The 20,940-nt window shown below is 39.8% G+C and overlaps 1 protein-coding gene across 4 annotated transcripts in view; it reads right to left on the bottom strand.

The window, feature by feature from the left end:
* Positions 1-2,707: 2,707 nt before the first annotated feature.
* Positions 2,708-20,940, bottom strand: part of GULP1 (GULP PTB domain containing engulfment adaptor 1) — a 1,281,953-nt gene continuing 1,263,720 nt past the window's right edge. For all 4 annotated transcript variants that reach the window (XM_073633218.1, XM_073633220.1, XM_073633217.1 and 1 more), the window contains one exon: positions 2,708-12,051. In XM_073633218.1, coding sequence (XP_073489319.1) covers positions 11,980-12,051 — 72 coding nt within the window. In that variant the 3' untranslated portion in view covers positions 2,708-11,979. The remainder of the gene's footprint in view (positions 12,052-20,940) is intronic.

Genomic DNA, 20,940 nt, shown 5'->3' on the forward strand with positions numbered 1-20,940 from the left:
CCTTTCAGTGCAGCGTAACCAGTGCCCATCAATGCAGTGTAACCAGTGCCCATCAATGCAGCATAACCAGTGCCCATCAATGCAGCATGACCTTTGTCCATCAATGCAGCGTGACTTGCGCCCATAAATGCAGTGTAACCAGTGCCCATTAATGCAGCATGTCCTGTGCTCATCAATGCAGCCTGACCTGTGCCCATCAATACAGCATAACCAGTGCCCATCAATGCAGCGTGACCTGTGCTCATCAATGCAGTCTGACCTGTACCCATCAATTAATGTAGGCTCATCTGTGCAGAGGAAAAGGCAAGCTGGCCGGATCATCAGAGAGCGGGGATTGCCCACTTTAACAGCTTTCATTTGAATTGCCCGGAGTTCCCGGCGCTCACCATCACACAGTCCCACCTTCTGGCCCGGCGCCTTTGATGGACGTCACATGTCCCGGCATTGGACCAGTGTTCTGTCTATCAAAGGCGGCGGGACTGTGTGACGTGACCGCCGGGAACATCGGGAAATTCAAAAGAAAGCTGTTACCCGCGCTCTGATGATCCAACTGGCTCGCCTCTTCCTCTCCTCTTTCTTCCCCTGGGAGAATGGTTCACATTCAATCCCGCCTGCTGGTGGTGCTCACCAGCCCCCTCTGAGGCAGCCCCACACTCGCCAGCAATCATTTTCCACTTGCAAAATGCAAGTAGGAGCGTGGAAAATTTAAGGGCTGATGTAATACTTACCTGCTCTGTGCAATGATTTTGCACAGAGCAGCCCCGAGCAGCCGGCGCTCCTGGCCCTTCCCTCCTGCCAAGTGTCCCAAGAGCAAATAGCTTGCTCTAGGGGCACCCGAGCAGACTTGCTCCTGAGCCACTGCTCTGCATGTCCATTCAGACATGGAGCCGCGGCTCCTCTCATTGGCGCACTGGCTGTGATTGACAGCAGCGGGAGCCAATAAGGAAGGAGAGTCCCTGGAGATCCAAGGCTCTCATTCACATCGCTGGATCATGATAGGGCTTAGGTGAGTATGGGGGGGGGACTGCTGAACATGTATTAGCAAAGAAAGGAAAGAGTTAAATATATAATCAACTACTACATTTTTGATATTCAACATGTATTTTACTGGTTCTTCTTAGTTGACTAGTTATTGACCTGTTTTTTTGAATCATTGATTATACAATGTCTTCACATAATAGTCTAGTACTGTATGTTTACTTTTCTACAGAAAAATTTTGCCAATAAAAATTGTTTGGAAACTGTTGCTAGTTTACATACTGGTATTTAAAATGTCACCAAATCCAGTTGAAAATTTGTATATATACAATAGACAATTCCCTATTTTGTAGTCCCCCCCCCCCCCCCATACTCCAGCAGGACGTCTCATGGTCCCACTGTGTTTGGGAACATAGTCATCATGCTCTGCACATTCTCAATCAAGACTACAATAATATGTTCTGACACAACCAGTTACAGCTCGTAGAGGCACTGAAAACCTCCCATTGATCAAATCCCTGCCCACACAGTATTGCGTATGTGCTTTACACCACTGTTCATACTCAGTAAAAGGAAGGAAGAGCTGTGTTGGTGAGTGTGCAGACACTACTAAAATTACAGAAGAAAAAGGTATATAAAATTTTATTTTATACTGCTATCAAATTATATGGTGTAGGGCGTTAGAAGAGAAGTGGGGGAATATGAAAAAAACAAACATTCTTACTCACCTATGTGATGCAGCATCAAGTCAATGTTGCATCTGTCCCCTACCGCCTCTACACTTAGAACTGAGTGAGCAAAGACCACTTTGCATTCGGTCTTCAGTGACCAGAGTGCTGGTAAATTTTAGTCATCGGCTCTCTGCTCTGCCCCTCCAGTGTTTCGCTGTGCTGTCTTTTAGCTGGCTCAGGCATATGGGTGGATCCCGACATTGAAATTAGGTATCTCAAGAGTCAGGACCAGCTGAGTGGGCTAAAACCTGCTGTCAGCTGAATACGGGTCATAGGAGTGCAGAACGAAGTGCACGCCTGTGAGCCACAGAAGAAGTAAGACCAAAAGAGCATGGTCCCACTTCTCTTTTAAGGTGGATTGGGATTACTGTTTCTCGAGTATGGTTTAGTGATACGTTAATGCAATTACAGGAACTTTACTTTTATGGAGGGGGAGCAATCCTCTCCCTGGACCAATTACAGGCATTTCAAAGATTTTAGCAATTTATGTAAATATAGAGATAGGCCATTGCATAATCTTCTGCTCACTGTCTAGTAGGTGTGGGGGGGATCTGTCCGCTATATTTATAGTTAATGAGTACCATAGACATATCTTGTAAAAAGAGAAAACTGCATTCCAATGTTCCTGAAGATGCATGGGCCTCATATCACCAAAGAAGAGCTGTCCACTGCAAAAAAATTTACAAACAGACTTGGGGATGCCTAAAAGCTTTTCTAGTCTAAGCTAATTTTATGATCAAGAAATTATTATTCTAGGGTTGGGGAGCATTCTATACATACCTGGATACAGACTACCTTCAAAAACCTGTTGCCACGGTTACATGGAAGAATTATATATTTTTCTTTTGGCTGTAGATTGAAATTACAAAGTAATTTTAACCATACTAAATGCAATCCTTTGTGTAGCTGTGCTAAGTGTCAAATCTATTTTGAAAGGGTAATATTTTTTTCAGAGATTAAAAACACTGTCTTCACAATAAAAGCAAGTAAAACATCCATTGAAAAGTTATAAATGCTATAGGTTTATTGTTCAGTGATATCAAATGAAACATTTTAACGCAATATTATACAATATATGTTGTCACCTTTTACCAATTTGAGGTCCCGAAATACAAAACACTGATATTGACCAAACTGATTGCCAAGAAATTCCATGCCATACATAAATGAGTATGTGAGTTTATTATGTTACCCTGTGGATTCAGTGCTATGTTATCATTACAACAGTTGAACACAATGCATATGCATATCATGTAAATTATGGTTGTTCTTAATGTATTTCAATAAAAAATATAAAATGTGATTTGTGAAAAGATATGGACACTCTATGTTTTTCATAATATAGGTTTAACATAATGAATGAAATGAAAAAATAATGTAAAACAGAGATACATGATTCCAAATGCTTTTTAGAATGACGTAATGACAATAAAAACAAAACAACAGAATTATGGGTGAGCTATAACAGCAATAATGGACAATATAGTTCTGAAAGTAATGCTCACTCATTACCTTCCTGATTCCTTTTTTAAGTCCAAATATATTTTTACGAAGCAAAGCTTTAACAAGTTAACCAGTATAGCAATATGCATGTATACAATTATTACCAATGCCCATGTAAAGGATTTAGTTGGATTATTAAAATTAAATATAAATTCCAGGAAAGAGTTAATTTACTAATCAATAATATTTTTGGTTTAGTGAATATGTGATTTTTTTTTTTTTACCAGTTAATTTTTTTTTTTATTATTATTATTATTTTTTTCCCCTAACCTCTTGGGTACTAGACTGTATATTCCAGATAGCAAGCAATTAAGCTGCAAGTTTGAAAATGACTTGCTAAGCTATTGCTAGACTTTCCAGGCTTCACAAGTTTGTTTCCCAATTGCAGCGAGTCTACATTGCATTACTCCAGATCAACTTTCTTTACAAAAACATTCTGAAAGTTCTGTGCAATAGTCATCCTACCACAGGGGTCACTGTTGCTGAATTTGGAAAAGGGTCAACTAGAACTTGTGCTTTAAGTGTGCTACAAGTGTACAACTTGCCAGTGAAAATGTGCAGCAAGTTAACAAGACTTACAATTCAACCCTGCCACACCGTGTGGCAAGATATCCTTGCTATCTGGGATATTCCATCATTACTAGGCCATTTTTCAATGCTGCAATAGTTTGACTGAAAATTACTCATTGTCAATCAAGCAACACTGTATCTAAATTTTTTTATTTTTTGAGACAAATTATATTTTTTGTGGTATTTAAAACCTGTTACCTTACTTTCTAGTATAAAACATATCAAATAAAAATGTCATGACCCTTTCTGAAAAGTAAATACTTCAATGTGATCTCATCGTTGCCACAATCTTTATAAATGAAGAAACATGCTGGTATTGAGGTGATTTAAAAATGATTCTTGGTAATGATGCACTAGATACAGAGCATCATTATTGTACAGGTCCTAGACAAAGGAAAGAGAAGATGAAAGGGTTAATGTACAGGTCACATAGAGTATTAAAATGGAGATGAGTGGTTTGTGTGCAGGATAAGAGGTAAAGACAGGTCACTACAGACCCAGGATGGAGGTGAGATGTACTGGAGGCTGTAAAAGGGTTAAAAGATCCCAATCAAATGTATTAACCCTCCTCCCCACCTTGCATTTACGGATTCCCCTTATATGTTAAATCTGATCCTTTCATTCACAAAGCCTTCTTACACTTACAGTGTGTATATCAGTCATCACAGTGATCACAAGACATAGCCACTCTGGTTGGCTGTGTGCATTTTGCCTGAGATCTGCAGCGTGATCACAGGTATGGTGTGCATGCTTGGTGCTGGATCAAGTAATATAGAAAGTGCTGTTTTTAAATACTCCAGAAATGTATGTCCACCATTCTGTCCATTTATCAATGTACAGTGATAATAGGGTGGTTAAACTAAATGGAATTCTGATACACACATGCTTGATGGGCCAACATGAACATATCACATTAAATAAATTCTTATGTAATTTATTTAGTAGTGGAAAGTGCCACAGCCACACAAACCTAGAAAATACAAAGCAAAAGAGAACGCTGACTTTTAAGGTACCACACACGATTGTTTTGTTTTATTTATACATAAAAGTATAAAATACCTAATTCCACATGAGATTCCTTAGAAACATGGGATGTCATTAGTGTTGAGTATTGCACCTGCAAGCAACTTCTAATTGTGCACCTCCCCCAATGATCACTGCCTAGGTACAGTTTTATTTTCATCAAATTGGAAATATAATATACTTGTTTGTGTCCCCCTTTGTTTGTTTGTCTCCTTCCCCTTCCCTGCTTCTCTTTCCTGTTCCCCCTTTCCCTTTTCCTTCCCTCCAACTTCTATTCTTTTTTTTCTCTCTTTCCTTCTCCCCTTCCCACAACCTCCCCCTTCCTCCTTTTCTGCCATCCAATGTATTTTTTAGTATATTAGTTACGCTGATATAGCCATTTAGATATGAGGAGTGTAATTTTTTTTCATGTTTCTCGGGACAGATTGAAGGGAACCTTGCTAGAGAACCAGGATTTTGGTTATCTTCCTTTTTTGAGTTGGTCTTCAAATATGTATGGATATAGATACAGTGATTGTCCTCTAGCTATACTTGCATATACATCCCGGAGATGCATCTTGCTTCCTGGGTGCTTCTGTACCTGCCATTAAGAGGTAATATTTGGCTACACTCTATGTTTTAGGCTTGTTGTGAAGAAAGCCATTGCACACTTTAAAACAACCTAATAATGTATACTGTACTGTATATTAATGTGAATGAATATTGGAAATCTGTTCTTTATTAATATATGTGATGGAGATATGTGTAAGATCCTACATATTACTGTAAGATCTTTCATAAGTTTTATCTCCAATGATACTCCTGAGTAACCAACATTCATTGACTGCAAAATGTTTTGAGTCAAGCTGTCCTTACCTCAATGTGGAACTACAAACAGGACAAGCTCTGATATAAATTTGTATTTTTAGTCTGATGAATAAAAAACTGTGTAGCTGTGCAGTGATAATCAGAGGGGTGCATAATTGGATAATTCTTGGTTGTTTGCGGTTAAATATTCAGCATTAATGGCATCCCATGTTTTATGCAGATCTTATGTGGAATTAGGTATTTTAAACAATCTACAAATAACATGATTATTTTAAGACTGTAAACATTGATTTGTGTGGTGCCTAAAAGTCTAAGATCTCTTTTGCTTTTTATTAACATTAAATAAATCACCCAATAATATCTTTGATTTTAATTTCTCATAGATAAAGTGATAAGTATTGATGCTACAAATAACTACCAAAATTCTATCTCGATGGGAACAAAAACTATGCATTGAAGAAGAAGTAAATGTCCTCTGCAGACATTTACCTTTAGGTAAGCCTATAATAAGGCTTACCTATAGGTAGTGAAAATATCTCCTGAACATGTACAGTTTAGGAGAGATTTACATTGCATACAGCCAGTGTCATCACTGTCGCATGAGCTCTGAAGGAATGGCCCACGGGTGCATGCCGTGCCGCATGCGCGGGAGTGACATAATCATGGCCCAGGCCAATCACAGTGCCAGAGCCCGTGAACCTGGAAGTAACTCCGGGTAAAATGTCAGCCATCTCAGCAGTGTGCAGGGACTGCTGCAAAATCTTTGTCCTAAGGTAAGTATTTCACAATGAGCTAGTATGCGATGCATACTAGCTCATTATGCCTTTGTCTTGCAGGGTTTTTTTTTTCTGAGGTTTACAACCTCTTTAAGCATATCTTTAGTAAAAGATAATAATACAAACACCATTTACTTCCTAAGTTATTAATATAATTAATCATTTTTTCTGATTCTCAGGTTCTACTGAGTGTGAATGTAAAAAACTAGTGTACAGTATGCCCTTTGGTGCATTGTCATGGTTAGCGATCAAAGCTTAGGCTTATATAAGCCAATTATTTGGAGGATTATATGACGAGTCTGCAAAAATGTTATCAATATGAAGAAAAACACTGCCACATTCTAAGTTCAAAAACCAAGCACTGATGATAGATAAAATGAACAATCGTTCTCTAAAGCCAATCATGTTGTCATAATAGACCATCCTTCAGCATGAAAGGCAATTATAATGTGAAAGATATCTGCTAATTTGTATAATACAGGAATTTGAAAATAAGGATTGATCCCCCCAAAATTGTAGTTGCAAAATAATATCATAAAATATTAGAATATACTACTAATATTATACTACTTTCTAATGTGTGCTAGTGCTTACTTTGTTAAAGCTAACCTGTCAGCCCACAAAAAAAATTAAATTAAAGTGTCCTACAATTATACTCACCTATACAGCAGAATGTGTGCCCTATCCTGTCTCTATTCCAGTGTTGCAGGCTTTGTCAGTCTCCTTGACATTTGACACTTTTGGTAGCATCAGATGACGCTAGGGCAGCTATTGGCTACTACCTATGAACTTCGTTATTCTAGTCTGGTCGTACGTCATCACGGTCGAATCCGTCGGACTTTGGTGTAATTGTGTGTAAACAAGTCTGATTCGACGGATGTCCGTCGAAAGTCCGGTGAAAAGTCTGACGTGATTCAGTCCGTCGAAAGTCCGGTCCTGTGTACACAGTATAAAGGGATCTTTGAATTTGACTGCAACTGACAATTGTGTTGTATTGCAGGAAGACAAAGGAACATGGGCTAAGATGCAAAGGAGAAAAATTATCAGTTGTGTAAATGCTGCACAGATGTGGAGTCTGCTTCTATCACCAGTGCATCCATAGCTGCAGTAGATGTTCTATGTCAGAGATGGAGAAAAGAATTAAAGTAAAATATACAGGGAGGGTTTAGAATAAAATTCTCAGTCTCTGTGAGTTGCTTTTGCTCCTTTATCTTGCACATTTAAAGTGCATGGTCTACACAGTCCAGTGCATTGCACTGCATTGGTGTTGCAGTATGTGTAGCTGTATGCCGTTACCAGAGATTTAAAAGTGTCATAGCAAAACAACTAATTTTAGGGGGGGGGGGGGGGGGCACTATCTAATTTTTCTACCTTAGTGATGTTTCAGTGTGCCCATTAGAATTGCATTTCCAGATAATTGTTTCAAACGGTTTAAAAAGAGTCCCAAAACACATTCATTTTTTTCTGGTGTCATTTGTGGCTAGCAAAGTGAAGTGCTGTCATGCCATCTTTATGGCATTGGGCATTGTTGTTGGGATGTGGCAAACAATAAGACATAGCCAGAAAAAAAAATATATATATAAAAACATTTTCATTAAGTTAGTTCAATTGAAGTGAATAAGAGCGGGGAATGGCTGATGGGACTTTCAGAATGTGTATGAATGATCATAATGAACTGAGAGCAGATACTTGTCTTCTTCACCTTTATGCTCACAGAGTTGTCACAGTAAGCAATTGGAGTGTTCCCCCTGCAAACCAGTTCCTGATTTCCCCCTCTGTATCTCTAAATCAGCCATACAGTCTGCATCAATGTCCTCAACCTAAACATCACTGTGTCCTTCGCTGTCCTTTACCATCGCTGTGCACAAGAATCCCACGTGTTCTCTTCTTTGCTCACATGCATAATTTGGCTGTGTACAAATTCTTTGCAGAGATAGCTATCCTTCTTACTATGGGCAGCACTTACTCCCTTCTCACAGCTTGAGGTGATTGTAGCCATATTAGTGCACATGCAACAAGAGCAATTAAGTACTGCCTGCAATACTTTTTTCATTTGCACTTACATACAAATTTTCAGGATAAGCTTTTGAGGTGTGTCCTATTCTTCAAGGTCCAATCAGTACTAATGCACAAAGTTTTAGCAGAATGAAAATTTGAATGTTAGTCCAAATAAAAAAAGTATCACAAACAGTGCTCAATTGTTCCCTTCAATCGTGCTAGTTCAGACTTGTTAAGTTGCTGTCCACATAGGGTCATGCGGGAGTCAACATTATTCTCTGATTCACTGTTGCAGCATAATATAGAAGACTATCAAGGAGATAAGGTCCAAGATGACTGTACTTAATACATTGTTGTTTTTCATACTGTAGGAGCATATTATAAAGGACACAAACTCACATTGGTTACATGTTGGTCACTCTATTTAAACAATCAACTGTGCAGCGCTTAAAATTAAACATGTTTCTAACATGTTCCTCTATTATCTTTTTAAGCGGTCTCTTTGTTCTACCTATATATAACAGTTTGGAGGGACATTTGAGAGCATAAACCACCCCTTTTGTCTCACATAATACAAAGTCCCTGATGGTACATGATTTGGATGTACAGAGATTAATAAAGGTTTCCCTTTTCCTAATATTATTGGGAACCCTAACACAACTATAACAGCGACCACAACTGTGAAAACCCTTGAAGTCCCAAAAACTCCGATTAGTAATTCTTGGTGGTTTAACCACATTCCTGACAACCTTGTCTCTAAGATTAGGGGGGGGGGGGGTTGTATACAAATTTAGGTTTATCAGGTAACTTTGCTCAATAACCTTATCCTGTTTCAGAACCTGCCAATACTTATTGAAAATCTGTTCCACAGCCTTAAACTGGATATTATAATCAAAAATTAATGTACTACCCATATCCTCTATATCACCCCTTGGTCCCTTATCAATGATTAATGATTCCCTATCCATTAGTCTTATTTTCTTTAATTCCCTTATCTATCTATTCCCTTATCTATAAACATTCCTGTGAGTCTATTAGATTGTACCTCAAAATCCTCCATGTGTGTGCAATTCCTTCTAAGTCTCATATACTGCCCTCTGGGTATATTTAACACCCATGGTTTATGATGACAGCTGTTGAATGGGATGTATGAATTTCTGTCTGTCCCTTTAAAGAAAGTTTTGGTATATAGTTCTGGTTGGTAATACTTATTTCCAAATCCAAAAAATGATTTTTTTCTTTACTTATTTCCCATGTAAGGTTAATACTCTGATCATTTGTGTTCAAGATTGATGAAAGTGTTCTTAGATCTTCAATGTCACAATTCCTAAACATAATTAGGTCATCAATAAAGCGTCTATATAATATTAATTCAGGGTTACATAACAGTCCTTCCTCTTCCCACTTTGCCATATACAGATTGACTACACTGGGCACAAATTCAGGTGAGAATATTCCTGCAGGTGGGGAGCACCTGTGGTGATACACATCCTGGATCCTTTTTGAGCACAGAGGAGTGGATTCATTTTGAGCAATTATTATGAAGCACTTACATTGTGGGGACTTTATGGACTAATTTCTTTGAATATTCAATTTTATTATATGTTTATATGAATTCTGTTTTTTATTGTTTTACAAAATCTAAGTGCACTGCATGATTAGTATTGGTTTCACATATGAAGGGATATTTGTGGTATCATCAGAATACTTATATATTTTCACTATATATGCACTTTAGTGTGTTTAATTTTAAGCACTGCACAGTTGATTGTTTAAATGTATTTATACACATGTAGGATTGTGAGTAGTGTCAGTGGGTTATTTAAACTGCCGCATAGTCCCAGCATTACCAATAAACAAATGACCAACCATTAACATTACCATCACTAACACATCCTGAAACAAAAAAATGTGAAACTGTACAGAATGCATCATTTATGACCTACTACTACTTGTGCTTACTGCTACATTCTGCACACTCCATTAAAGAAAAAGGATTTAATTATTTGTCTGCTGGTGGTAGCAAAGCACTGGTAATCCAGCGTAAAGCTAAAAGTAAATTTTTTTTTTTCCAAGCAATCCATATGTATGCCTAATGCAAAAAGGTAACAAGTCACAAAAACAAAACATGAGATCACATGATCACTTCATAGGTGTCCAAACATGTGACCAGTATAAAAAGGTACCTCGAGGAACATTTTCTCCAGGAAAAGTATTTTAACACTTCTATTACTCTTCAGTTAACTATCCAAGCATGGATCTTTAAAGGCTAAATTCGCCTTTAGCAATATGTTACTTGTTATACCTTTATTTATAGTGTAACATGTAACATGTTATAGAAAGCAGCAGCCATGCACCCCATCCCTGATCCCCCATTGTGATAGCGGGCAGGGGAATCTCTCCCCGTACTCATTGTCACAATTTAAAAGATTACACCTACATATAATGTATATTCTGTTTCCTTGTAAACACACTTTTCTTGTATGGGAACATGATGGGTGTAATTGTACTGGGACATTTCGTTTCCATAATAATGCTGTGAACGCATTGGATAAAAAAGTTTACCCTTTACTACTGCTGTAATAATATATATTCTGTAGACTTTGCCTGTTGTGGCACATAATAGACACTGTGACAATACATTTTTTGCTGACTGTGCTCAGTCAATACACTAACATACACACATATCCTGTCATAAGGATATGTCATGTCATGTCATGAGGAAACTATACTCTTGACTGTGAATACATTATTTGATCTCTGCGCTGAAAGGCCCAACTCTCTAGCTCAGACTTGTTGTTAAGGTTTTCTATGCTTTGGTACACATTTTGAAAAAAGGTTCCCCATTACAGCACACTGTAAATTCCATTATTACTGCCTACAGAAAGGAGAAATAAGGGCTAAGGGCTAATAAATGTTCCAGTATATGTCCTGAACCTAAATAAAAGAAAATATAGATACATTGGGTTTAAAAGGAGATGTTAGGTGAATGCACACAGTTTTTGTGTTGTGCATGCACACAAATGTGAGTTTACACATTTTGGTATTGTATTCAAATCAAAACCATTTTATTGTTCCATTACCTAAAAACTACATACCCCTCTACTGCCAGTGGAAGATTTACCAGTTGAGATAGAAATATTTTCCAGTATAAAAATATTAATTATTACACAGACAATGATTTAAATACATAAAAGTAACAAAAAAAAAAAAAAAATCATTCGTAAAAACTCATCCGTGTACATCTGAATAAGCTCTGCTTAAAACTGTAAAAATATTTACAAATTGTTGTTAGAGTTTTGCCAAAGCCAAATACTGAATGGTTATTTGTGTCATCAGTTTTTGAAATGTGTACAAACTAACTATAAACAGGCATTATGTCAGTATACAAGGATTTAAATTCTGTTTTCTGCATAGGAAAAAGGTTGATGGTTCCATTTATGATGCACCACCAACTTTATTAACGTTTTAAAATGCAGTCTGTTCGCGTATCTTGCAGAACTTTTTCCGAGGCGAGACAAGAAATATTCTCATATTTTGGCACATATGTGAAAAGAAAGGGGCCAGGCCTGTGGCTCCTTGTATCCATAGCTTCAACTTCTGTTATCCATAGGATCAAGGCAAAACACAGTTCCTTCTACTGTCAGTCCCATTTTGAACCCCTCCTGAAACACAAAAAATAAACCAGTGTCAGCTGAGTGGTAACTTGATATAGACATGTATTAGAAGCCACATGACTTGGTTTTACCATTACCGGTCATTTAACCATTTAATGACCATGGAGATTAGATCTACTACTCAACATGCAGGGTGCCACAATAGGCTGCAGAACTACTGTCTTAAATTTCCCCATGATGTTGCATTCCATAAGCATGTCCTGACTTTACCAGAGAGAAACTGAGTGCTCTGACTGGATGGTGATTATGTAACAAAGCAATATCATGAACACTGTATGTATCTATGTATCTGCCTCATTCAGCTCATTCTTTGACCAATAGAAGTTACACAGATCTGCTAAGATGTTGATTGCTCCAAACAGGAAAGTCCTTTTTTATCCATTAAAGGCTAAGTATACTTTACCCATTCTCTACTATATTTTCTCTGCAAATAAATTTTTAACAAATAATAATTAAATGTGTCAATTTACGTACCACCCTCTTTTACTATAAGGACAATAAAGGAGGAGTCTGAAGAAACAACACATTTCAGTTAAATGTAATTGCTAAGTTCAAGTGAAGGCCCCATGAGTAAATTTAACATGATTATGGAGCAAGTACTTTTGTTCCTGTGGTATTACATTCACCTGGAAATTTATATACAAGTGTGTATTTGTTGAGATCAATTAAATACTCCAGAAATCAGGCAAAGAATTGCATACGTTTAGACTTTTATTGAAATATAAACATGCCTTGTAAAAGTATGCTGAAAAATTTAAGATTAAAGAGATTTGCTTAGATTTCCATTTTCTTAGTTTTACCCCAAATAATACACATACATTAAAATATAAACTTTAAATAATTGCTGGTGAAAAAACCCTTATCTGCCCTATATAAGTTTTTTGTTAAAACACATAGCAGCTGAAAAAGGTTTTAGCTTTAAAAACTAAATACTGCCAAATGGAACACATTGCTCTTGTAACAAACATATGAACTAGCCCCAAATAAGACAGAGAATAAAATGAATCACATTACTTAGGATAAGCATGCAGCACTATAAATTTGCTATTGTTACAAATATTATTCTAAACCAATATTAAAGTTTTGTAAGCTCCACCAGTATTTCCTTTTTTATATCCTGCTAAAAAGGCAAGTAAATCTAAAATATGTACTACTTTAAAAAAAAATCATTTGTAACATTTGTAAAATACAAGCGAAAGTTTCTCATTATTATTATTATTACACGCTTTACAACTTGAGGGTAGACAGTACAAATAAAATACACTTTAATACAGTATCAGAGGGCCCTGCTCCTTAGAGCTTACAATCTAAGAGGGAAGGTCAAGAGATACAAGAGGTAATAACTGTGGGCGATGTGCTGATTGAGAAGATAAATGTTCAGTTGTTAGGTGGGGGCCAGATAGGCTTCTCTGAAGAGATAAGTTTTCAGGGATCGTCTGAAAGTGGATAAAGTAGGAGAAAATCGGACAGATTGGGGTAGAGCATTCCAGAGGATGGGAGAGGTTTGGAGAAGTCCTGAAGGTGAGCATTGGATGAGGTGACAAGGGAGTTTGAGAGCAGGAGGTCTTGGGAGGAGCGAACAGAACGATTAGGTTGGTATTTTGAGACTAGGTTAGTGATGTAGCTGGGGGCCAGGTTGTGGATGGCTTTGTAAGTTATAGTTAGTATCTTTAATTTAATTTGGTGGCTGAGTGGCAGCCAATGGAGGGATTGGCAGAGAGGTATGGCAGACGCTGATCGGTTAGTGAGGTGGATGAGCCTGGCAGCAGGCTCATCCATAACATGTAGTTTTAAAAACGTAAGTGTAACAATTATCGTACATGCTGCACATGAACCTACTTATGGCTCATAAAATCAGGTGGGTATTTTGAGAGATAGCTCTGATCCCTGGCTTCATAAAAATATGTTTTGGATCCTTTGGGACTCAAATGAAGCAGAAAATAAATGTGAGGAGGATTTAGATCACACATATTAAAGTCATGTGACTGGTCTCTCCACCAATCACAGAATTTTCAGTGCAGCATTATTCAGAGAACATTTTGGGGAAACCAAAAACTTCATTCCACAGCCTGCATTTTATGATTGGGAAGTAAAGCACAGGCACAGTGTGGAATAAACAATACAGCATCCAGCAGAGAGCTGGCACTAGTATCTGGTGAGTTATTTGGGGGCCTTAAAATTACATCCAGAGTATTGTATTGTCACAGTGTCTCCCAGTATTAGCTCTCCTACAGCCCGCTTTAAAGAGCGGACTGGGGCAGACTGGCGCCAGTTGAGACCCATTTGGTAGTGGAAAGCTTCTTGAGGATGCAGAGAAGTGTTTGCAGAGTGTGGATATGTCCGCCAGCAAAGGGCCCCTGTGCAATGCACAGACATTCGTCTAGGGGGGATGTGTTCACTCTGCAAAGACATTATCAGTTATGGGGGATGTGTGCTTGTGTCTCTCGCGTGCCTGATCAACACTTGGGGAGGCTATGGCATGTCTCTGCAGATAATCTCCCATCCTCAGGCATGGTAGTATAATCCAGGTATGCATTGTTCTCTGAACAATGCAGAATAAGTATTCAACTGTAAAAACGGGAGTCTTTGGGTGCGTTATGGTCGGACAGCGTCCATGATTTCAAGGCCAGTCATGTGGCTTTCTTTTGTCTTACTGGAGAGCATGGCTTACAGGTACAGGGGGCAGGAAATCAAACACACTGCCCCTGCATAGACATACCCATACACCGCCCTAGTCATTGTTCATTGGTTGAGATTTGTAGAACTCCTCCTGTTTTAAGGAATGCCTGTGCTTGATTGGCCGATTGTGAAACCATCAAGCTCTATTGTTAAGTACTCTAAGTTAAGTATTGGAAAGACAGTCGAGCTGTAGAGTTAAGGATGTAAGGATGGTGGTCTTGTGTGTTTACTTGGGAAGATACGGGAAACAGGGTCATACTAAGATGCATTAGACCAAAAGGCTGAAAGTGACATGGATTACGTGCAGTGTATAGTGGCATTTTCACGACATTAACAATGGTGAGCCAGGATTTTATGGAGCAAACAGAGCCTCGTACGCATCGGATCAGGAGGGGGGAGAGTGGATCCCAGTCCAGGACATCAAACTGGCAGGATTTTAATTGTATGTTTGTCAGTAAAGATAGGCCTATTGTTTGGGATACTTACCTCCTCTAAAGGACCCATTTAACCCCTTCCCGACCGCCGCACGCTGATGTAGGTCAGCAGAATGGCATGGGTGGGCAAATGGGCGTACCTGTAAGTCCCTCCCTCCCCGTGCCCACGGCGGTCGAGTTCGTTAGAGGAGCGATCAGTCTCCAGGGCGAGACCAATGATTTATGGTCTGGCTCTGGTGATCGCTCCCAACGAATGAAAACCTTCCCCTGCCTGTGTAAACGTAAACACAGGCAGGAGGAAGTGATCTCACCTCTCCTTGTGGGGTCTTTTGGATTCCAGTGAGAGAGAGGAGACATCTAACCGTGAGTTACACCAACAGCACACTAACACCAGCACACATAGGTACACTTTCCACCCCCCGATTACCCCCAGATCACTCCCAGTTAACCCTTTCACTTCCTGTCACTGTGTCACCAATAGCAGTTTTCAGATTTTTCACTGATCACTGCATTGGTGTCATTTGTGACTTCAATAAGTGTTAGGGCAGTTAGTATTGGACCCCGTTGGTCTAGGTTACACCCCTAAAAAAAGGTTTAACCCCTTGATCGCCCCCAGTTAACCCTTTCACCCTGTTGCCAGTGTCACTAATCGATCGAGGTATTTGTGTCACTGGTGATGCTAGTTAGCCAGTTAGGTCATTAATTTCACCGTCAGGTTTTTATAGCCTCGGGTACCCCCATATATACTACCTAATAAAGGTTTTAACCCCCCTGGTTAACACTTTCACTCCCTGTCACCAGTGTCACTAATCGATTGCCGCATTTATGTCACTGGTGGCGCTAGTTAGTCAGTTAGGTGATTAGTTTCACCGTCAGGTTTTTATAGCCTCAGGTACCCCCATATATCCTTAATAAAGGTTTTAACCCCCTGATCGCCCCCTAGTTAACCCTTTCACCGCCTGTCACCAGTGATCATCATATTAGTGTTACGGGTGATGCTGGTTAGTTAGTTTGCTTTTTATGGTATCAGGGCACCACCGTATATTACCCAATAAAGGTTTAACCACCTGTCAGTTTTTGTGGGGAGAAATGTTGGTTTCCTAGTGAAGAAATCTCGGTGTGCTGGTTTTGGTGGGATCAGCGACTGCATTTCATGTGTTAATGCCACCATTTTGTCGTGGTCTGGCTTTCATCTGGAATTTTGCTGTAGTCCGGATTTCTTCCACCATTTTGTCGTGGCCTGATTTTCGTTTGTTGCAACTACCATTTCGTGTCTGCTGAGTTTTGGGTGGAATTGCTTTGCTTTTGGGCCAGGTTTCAGTGTTTAGTGAGGTTGAGTCATCTTTTTTGCAGGAGTTTCAATGGTCTGACTGCCCAGGGGATATGGGAGTCGAGGGGGATTTCCTCCCATTTGCAATATGGGGGTTTCCACCCTTTCCTGGACAAAGGCTTTTTAGACATGTTGAAGTTTCCTATATGATGTTATAAAGTCCAGAGTGGGTAACCTTAGCTATTCCAGACTTTCCCTCCCTCCTCCCTCTTCCTGTCCATTGATATGTAAATAAAACAGTTAGATGGGTTTTTAGAGCTGAGCAGACAACAGGAAGTTCTTTGCAGGATGTGATATATGCAACAGGAAGTTCTTTGCAGGATGTGATATATCAACAGGAAGTTGGTGAGAGGAGCTAGGGGTCTGTTGAAACAAGCATGTGGACAAAGGGACTTGTGTTTGGAAGGATGGTGGAAATCACTTTGGTTTTTAAATTTAATTCCAGTTGTTTTGTGAAGTTTTATATTGTAATACAGTTTTGGGTAGAGAGTAAATGGGAGGCATCCACGTTATTGTTGTAACATCTAGGTACAGAGAGAAGCCACATTGTTCTGTAGAGAAAGCGGGCATAAGTATGCTGTGCAGTTTAGTTTGGCGATGCAGTGTATGGTCGTACAGTGGAAACGCTTCTGTATGCATACACTGTGAGGGGTAGAGACATAATTCGGGGGGTGATCTGTGGTTGTTGACCAATCTTTTGGCATAGTTAATAGGTTGTTATTACGGGTATTGCAGTGTAAAAGAGTGGTACTCTGTAGTTCTGTGCCAAAAGTGTTGGGACACCAAGCCATAGAGTTAACACCACGGTTAGGGTTTCTAGTTGGGAGACTGGATCAGATAGTGGTTGTTGTCTGTCAATCCACCGTAGAAGAAGGCATCGAGTGGTGCTCTCCTAAATTGGTGCAAGGATTTCCCTGGATGCAGGGGTAAGACTATAAGCTGATTCGAATCACCATGGGAAATGGTCAGTCCGTGAAAGGGAAGGATTGTGAGGCTTCCCACAGTCAGACAGCTACACAGTACATGAAGTCTAGTTTTTGGACAAAGGCCATTAAACCCCTTAAGGAATGACATAGGTGGTCCAAGGATACTACTTGGGGTATACCTCTGGGGACATTTGACGCCTGGCGGTGGGAGAAATTCATAACTGAGTTTAAACCCAGGCTCTGGGCAGCAAAGACCTTAGGTGTAGTTCAGCTGTGGCTTAAGAAATCTGTAATGATGAGTGGGTTGATGGATGTGTAGTACACGTTTGTGTGGTTAAAATTCTCATGCCTGTTTTTGAACTTTGTGTGGCTGGCCCATGCACAGTTTGGAGCTGCTCTTGTGTTTTTTTCTATTGCTAAAAGAGTGAAGGCAGCATTCAGTCTGGTTGTTTTTTTTATTTTTGTTTTGGAAACTATGAAATATCTCCCTCACATTTGTATCTAAATGTTTGTCTCATTTCTTAGTCTTCTCATTGTTTGTACGTAGTAACATGAATATGTTAGAACCCACCGCGACAGCCCTCCTACGCATCTCGGATGTTGTATTTTTGTAGGAACGGGAAACTAAGAGTTACAGAGGGTTTTGTTGTTGTCGGTTTTAAGAAATGTCAATGACAATTTACCAATGTACATGAATGTTGTATTGTTTGCCATTCTTTGCAGGTTAAAGATGAAGGCTAGAGTAATAACTTTTGTTTATAAGCATCTTTTTCAGGTCCAGTGAGTTTCTGAAAGTGTATGTACATAGAAAGCAGGTGTATGTAGACAGCTGTACACATACATAAATACACACGCCTAAGAGAAGGTTAAAGTATCATAGGCTATTTTCGGCACCATTCTAAACCCTGCATCTCTTCCTCCAGTTTGTAATGAGGAAGAAAATGGGGGGATAAAGGTAAGAATGACAATTTTCAAACCAATAATAGTAACCTCTCTAATTCTAACTAAGTTTGTGACCTGGTAGGATGACATGACTGTCTTCCTTTGATGGAACTTGAAACAGCAAGCAGCAGTCCGCTGAAGGAGGCTCTCATCCCAGATGCTAAGAACCTTTTTGTCAATGGTTCCAGGTATTACACCCCAGATGGTAAGCCACGCACAGGTTATGCAGTGACCACAGTCATCGAGTTCCCACATGTCTGGGTTATCGCCATATAAGGTTTGTTTGGAAGTCAACCAAAAACAGGGTTGTACTTTCCTCAGCAGCTGTCGCCTACATTCTCAGCTGATGGGGTAAGTGCAGTCACTGTAACATGAACTTCAAAAGATCCATTACAGGGTTCATGAGTTCCTCCTGGACCCTGACACAATAACCGGTTTACATTCTTTCCAACCAAGCGACTGGGTCATTGTAATGAAGTTGATGGACGAGACAACTGGATCCACGCCAGACACTGCAAGAAGCTGCTCAACTACACTGCTCAACTACACCAAAGGATAAAGAGTATCTTTGTTTATTTATATTTTTAGCTTAGTGTATTCTCCAAGTAGCTAAGAAAGTGAACAGGACCAATTGCTGGGTCTAATCTGAATCTTTAGTACCCCAGCGATGACAGCGGTACATGCTATATAATGATGTTCAGATTGGTATGAGAAGTTTTGACAAACTAGTAAAAACTCTAAACAGACACTTGTCAATAGAACTTAACAATACATTTCTAGAGGGTAAAATTAGTTTTATAGTTTTAACAATAGCTTTGGTTCTTGCCAGTTTGGGTATCGGGACAACTAGGTAGCCCACAAGTGCGCTTCAACTTTAGTTTGGTACTTATGCGAGCCTACAGCTTATAAGGTAACTCCCCCTAATGCAAGAGGTTAATGCGTCCTGGTGAAACTCATCTCAGCATCTTATGTTGTGGCCAATTGTGAGGATCTGATGGCGCGAGAGAAGGTAAGAATGGCAGGGACAGCTAGAAGGGAATTGTTCACCAACCCTGACTAGGTCTGGGCATGGTTTCCTGCTTGTACAGGGCGGGGGCTTGAGCTTATGAAACGATTGAACAATTTCTCATCCATTGTTGATGGGATGTTCAATTAAACTGTTGAAGCCACAAGGAAGATCCCACAGGAACAAAGGTAGATCAAGATCATTCTATTAAAAGATGGCCCATGATTATCTGTTGGCATCCAAGGGGGGTTTCTGTGAATTCATAGGTAAAGATTGTTTTACCTGGATCGAGGGATACTAGTGACAAAGTTCAGGCCCATATGGATAAGGTTAGATCCCTGCAAGGCAAAGCTAGTGAAGGTTGGAATCCTTTTAAGGGTCTGGGAATCTTTGGGGATTTTTTTATTTTTCAGTAGATCATGGTTGAAGGAAGTAGGGGTATATATACTCATGTTGTTTTTGTTTCTATTTCTTCTATATGCCGTGATGAGGTGCTACTGTTGCCTGATTGGACGAGTGAACAGAGCCTGAGCAGATGATCACATCTTCCTCGCTGAGATTCCCCGAAGTCCAACCGACATACAAGACACAGAGGATCCCAGACCAACCGACCTTCATGTCCTCCTCTAAGTCATCCCTCCTGAAGAATAGAGTCAAGCCATGTTTTCCTTTTTATGGACTCAATGGACTGTAAGGACTGATTCACTTTCAGGTGTAATAAGATCAAGATTCATCGAGGGACACATGGGAGCATATGACAAAGAGGTGGGACTGTTGTGGAAATTTTATTAAAATGCATTTAATATGTATTGTCACAGTGTCTTCCAGTGTTAGTTCTCCTGCAGCCCGCTCTAAAAAGCGTACTGGGGCAGACTGACGCCAGTTGAGACCCGTTTAGTAGTGGAAAGCTTCTTGAGGATGCAGAGAAAATGTCTGCCAGCAAAGGGCCCTTGTGCAATGCACAGATGTTCGTCTGGGGGGGATGTGTTCACTCTGCAAAGACATTATCGGTTATGGTGGATGTGCGCTCGTGTCTCTCGTGTGCCCGATCAACACTTGGGAAAGGCTATGGCATGTCTGCAGATAATCTCCCATCCTCAGGAATGGTGGTATAATCCGGGTATGCATTGTTCTTTGAACAATGCAGAATAAGGATTCACGCCAACGGTAAAAACGGGAGTCTTTGGGTGTGTTATGGTCAGACAGCACCCATGATTTCAAAGCCAGTCATGTGGCTTTCTTTTGTCTTAGACCCCTTTCACACTGAGGCGCTTTATAGGTACTACAGCGTTAAAAATAGTGCCCGTAGGGCACCTATAAAGAGCCTCTCCTCTCCCTCCAGTGTGAAAGCCCGAGGGCTTTCACACTGGAGCGGTGCGCTGGCAGGACGCTAAAAAAAGTCCTGCAAGCAGCATCTTTGGACCAGTGAAGGAGCGGTGTATACACCGCTCCTAAACCCCTTTTAAACCACTCCTGCCCATTGAGCTGAATGGGTACCGCTGCCGAACCGCCAGCAAAGCGGCGCTTTGCGGGTTGTTTTAACCCTTTTTCAGCCTCTAG

The sequence above is a fragment of the Aquarana catesbeiana genome, linkage group LG06 (assembly GCF_042186555.1).
Source record: "Aquarana catesbeiana isolate 2022-GZ linkage group LG06, ASM4218655v1, whole genome shotgun sequence".
In the NCBI taxonomy this organism is placed as follows: Eukaryota; Metazoa; Chordata; class Amphibia; order Anura; family Ranidae; genus Aquarana; species Aquarana catesbeiana.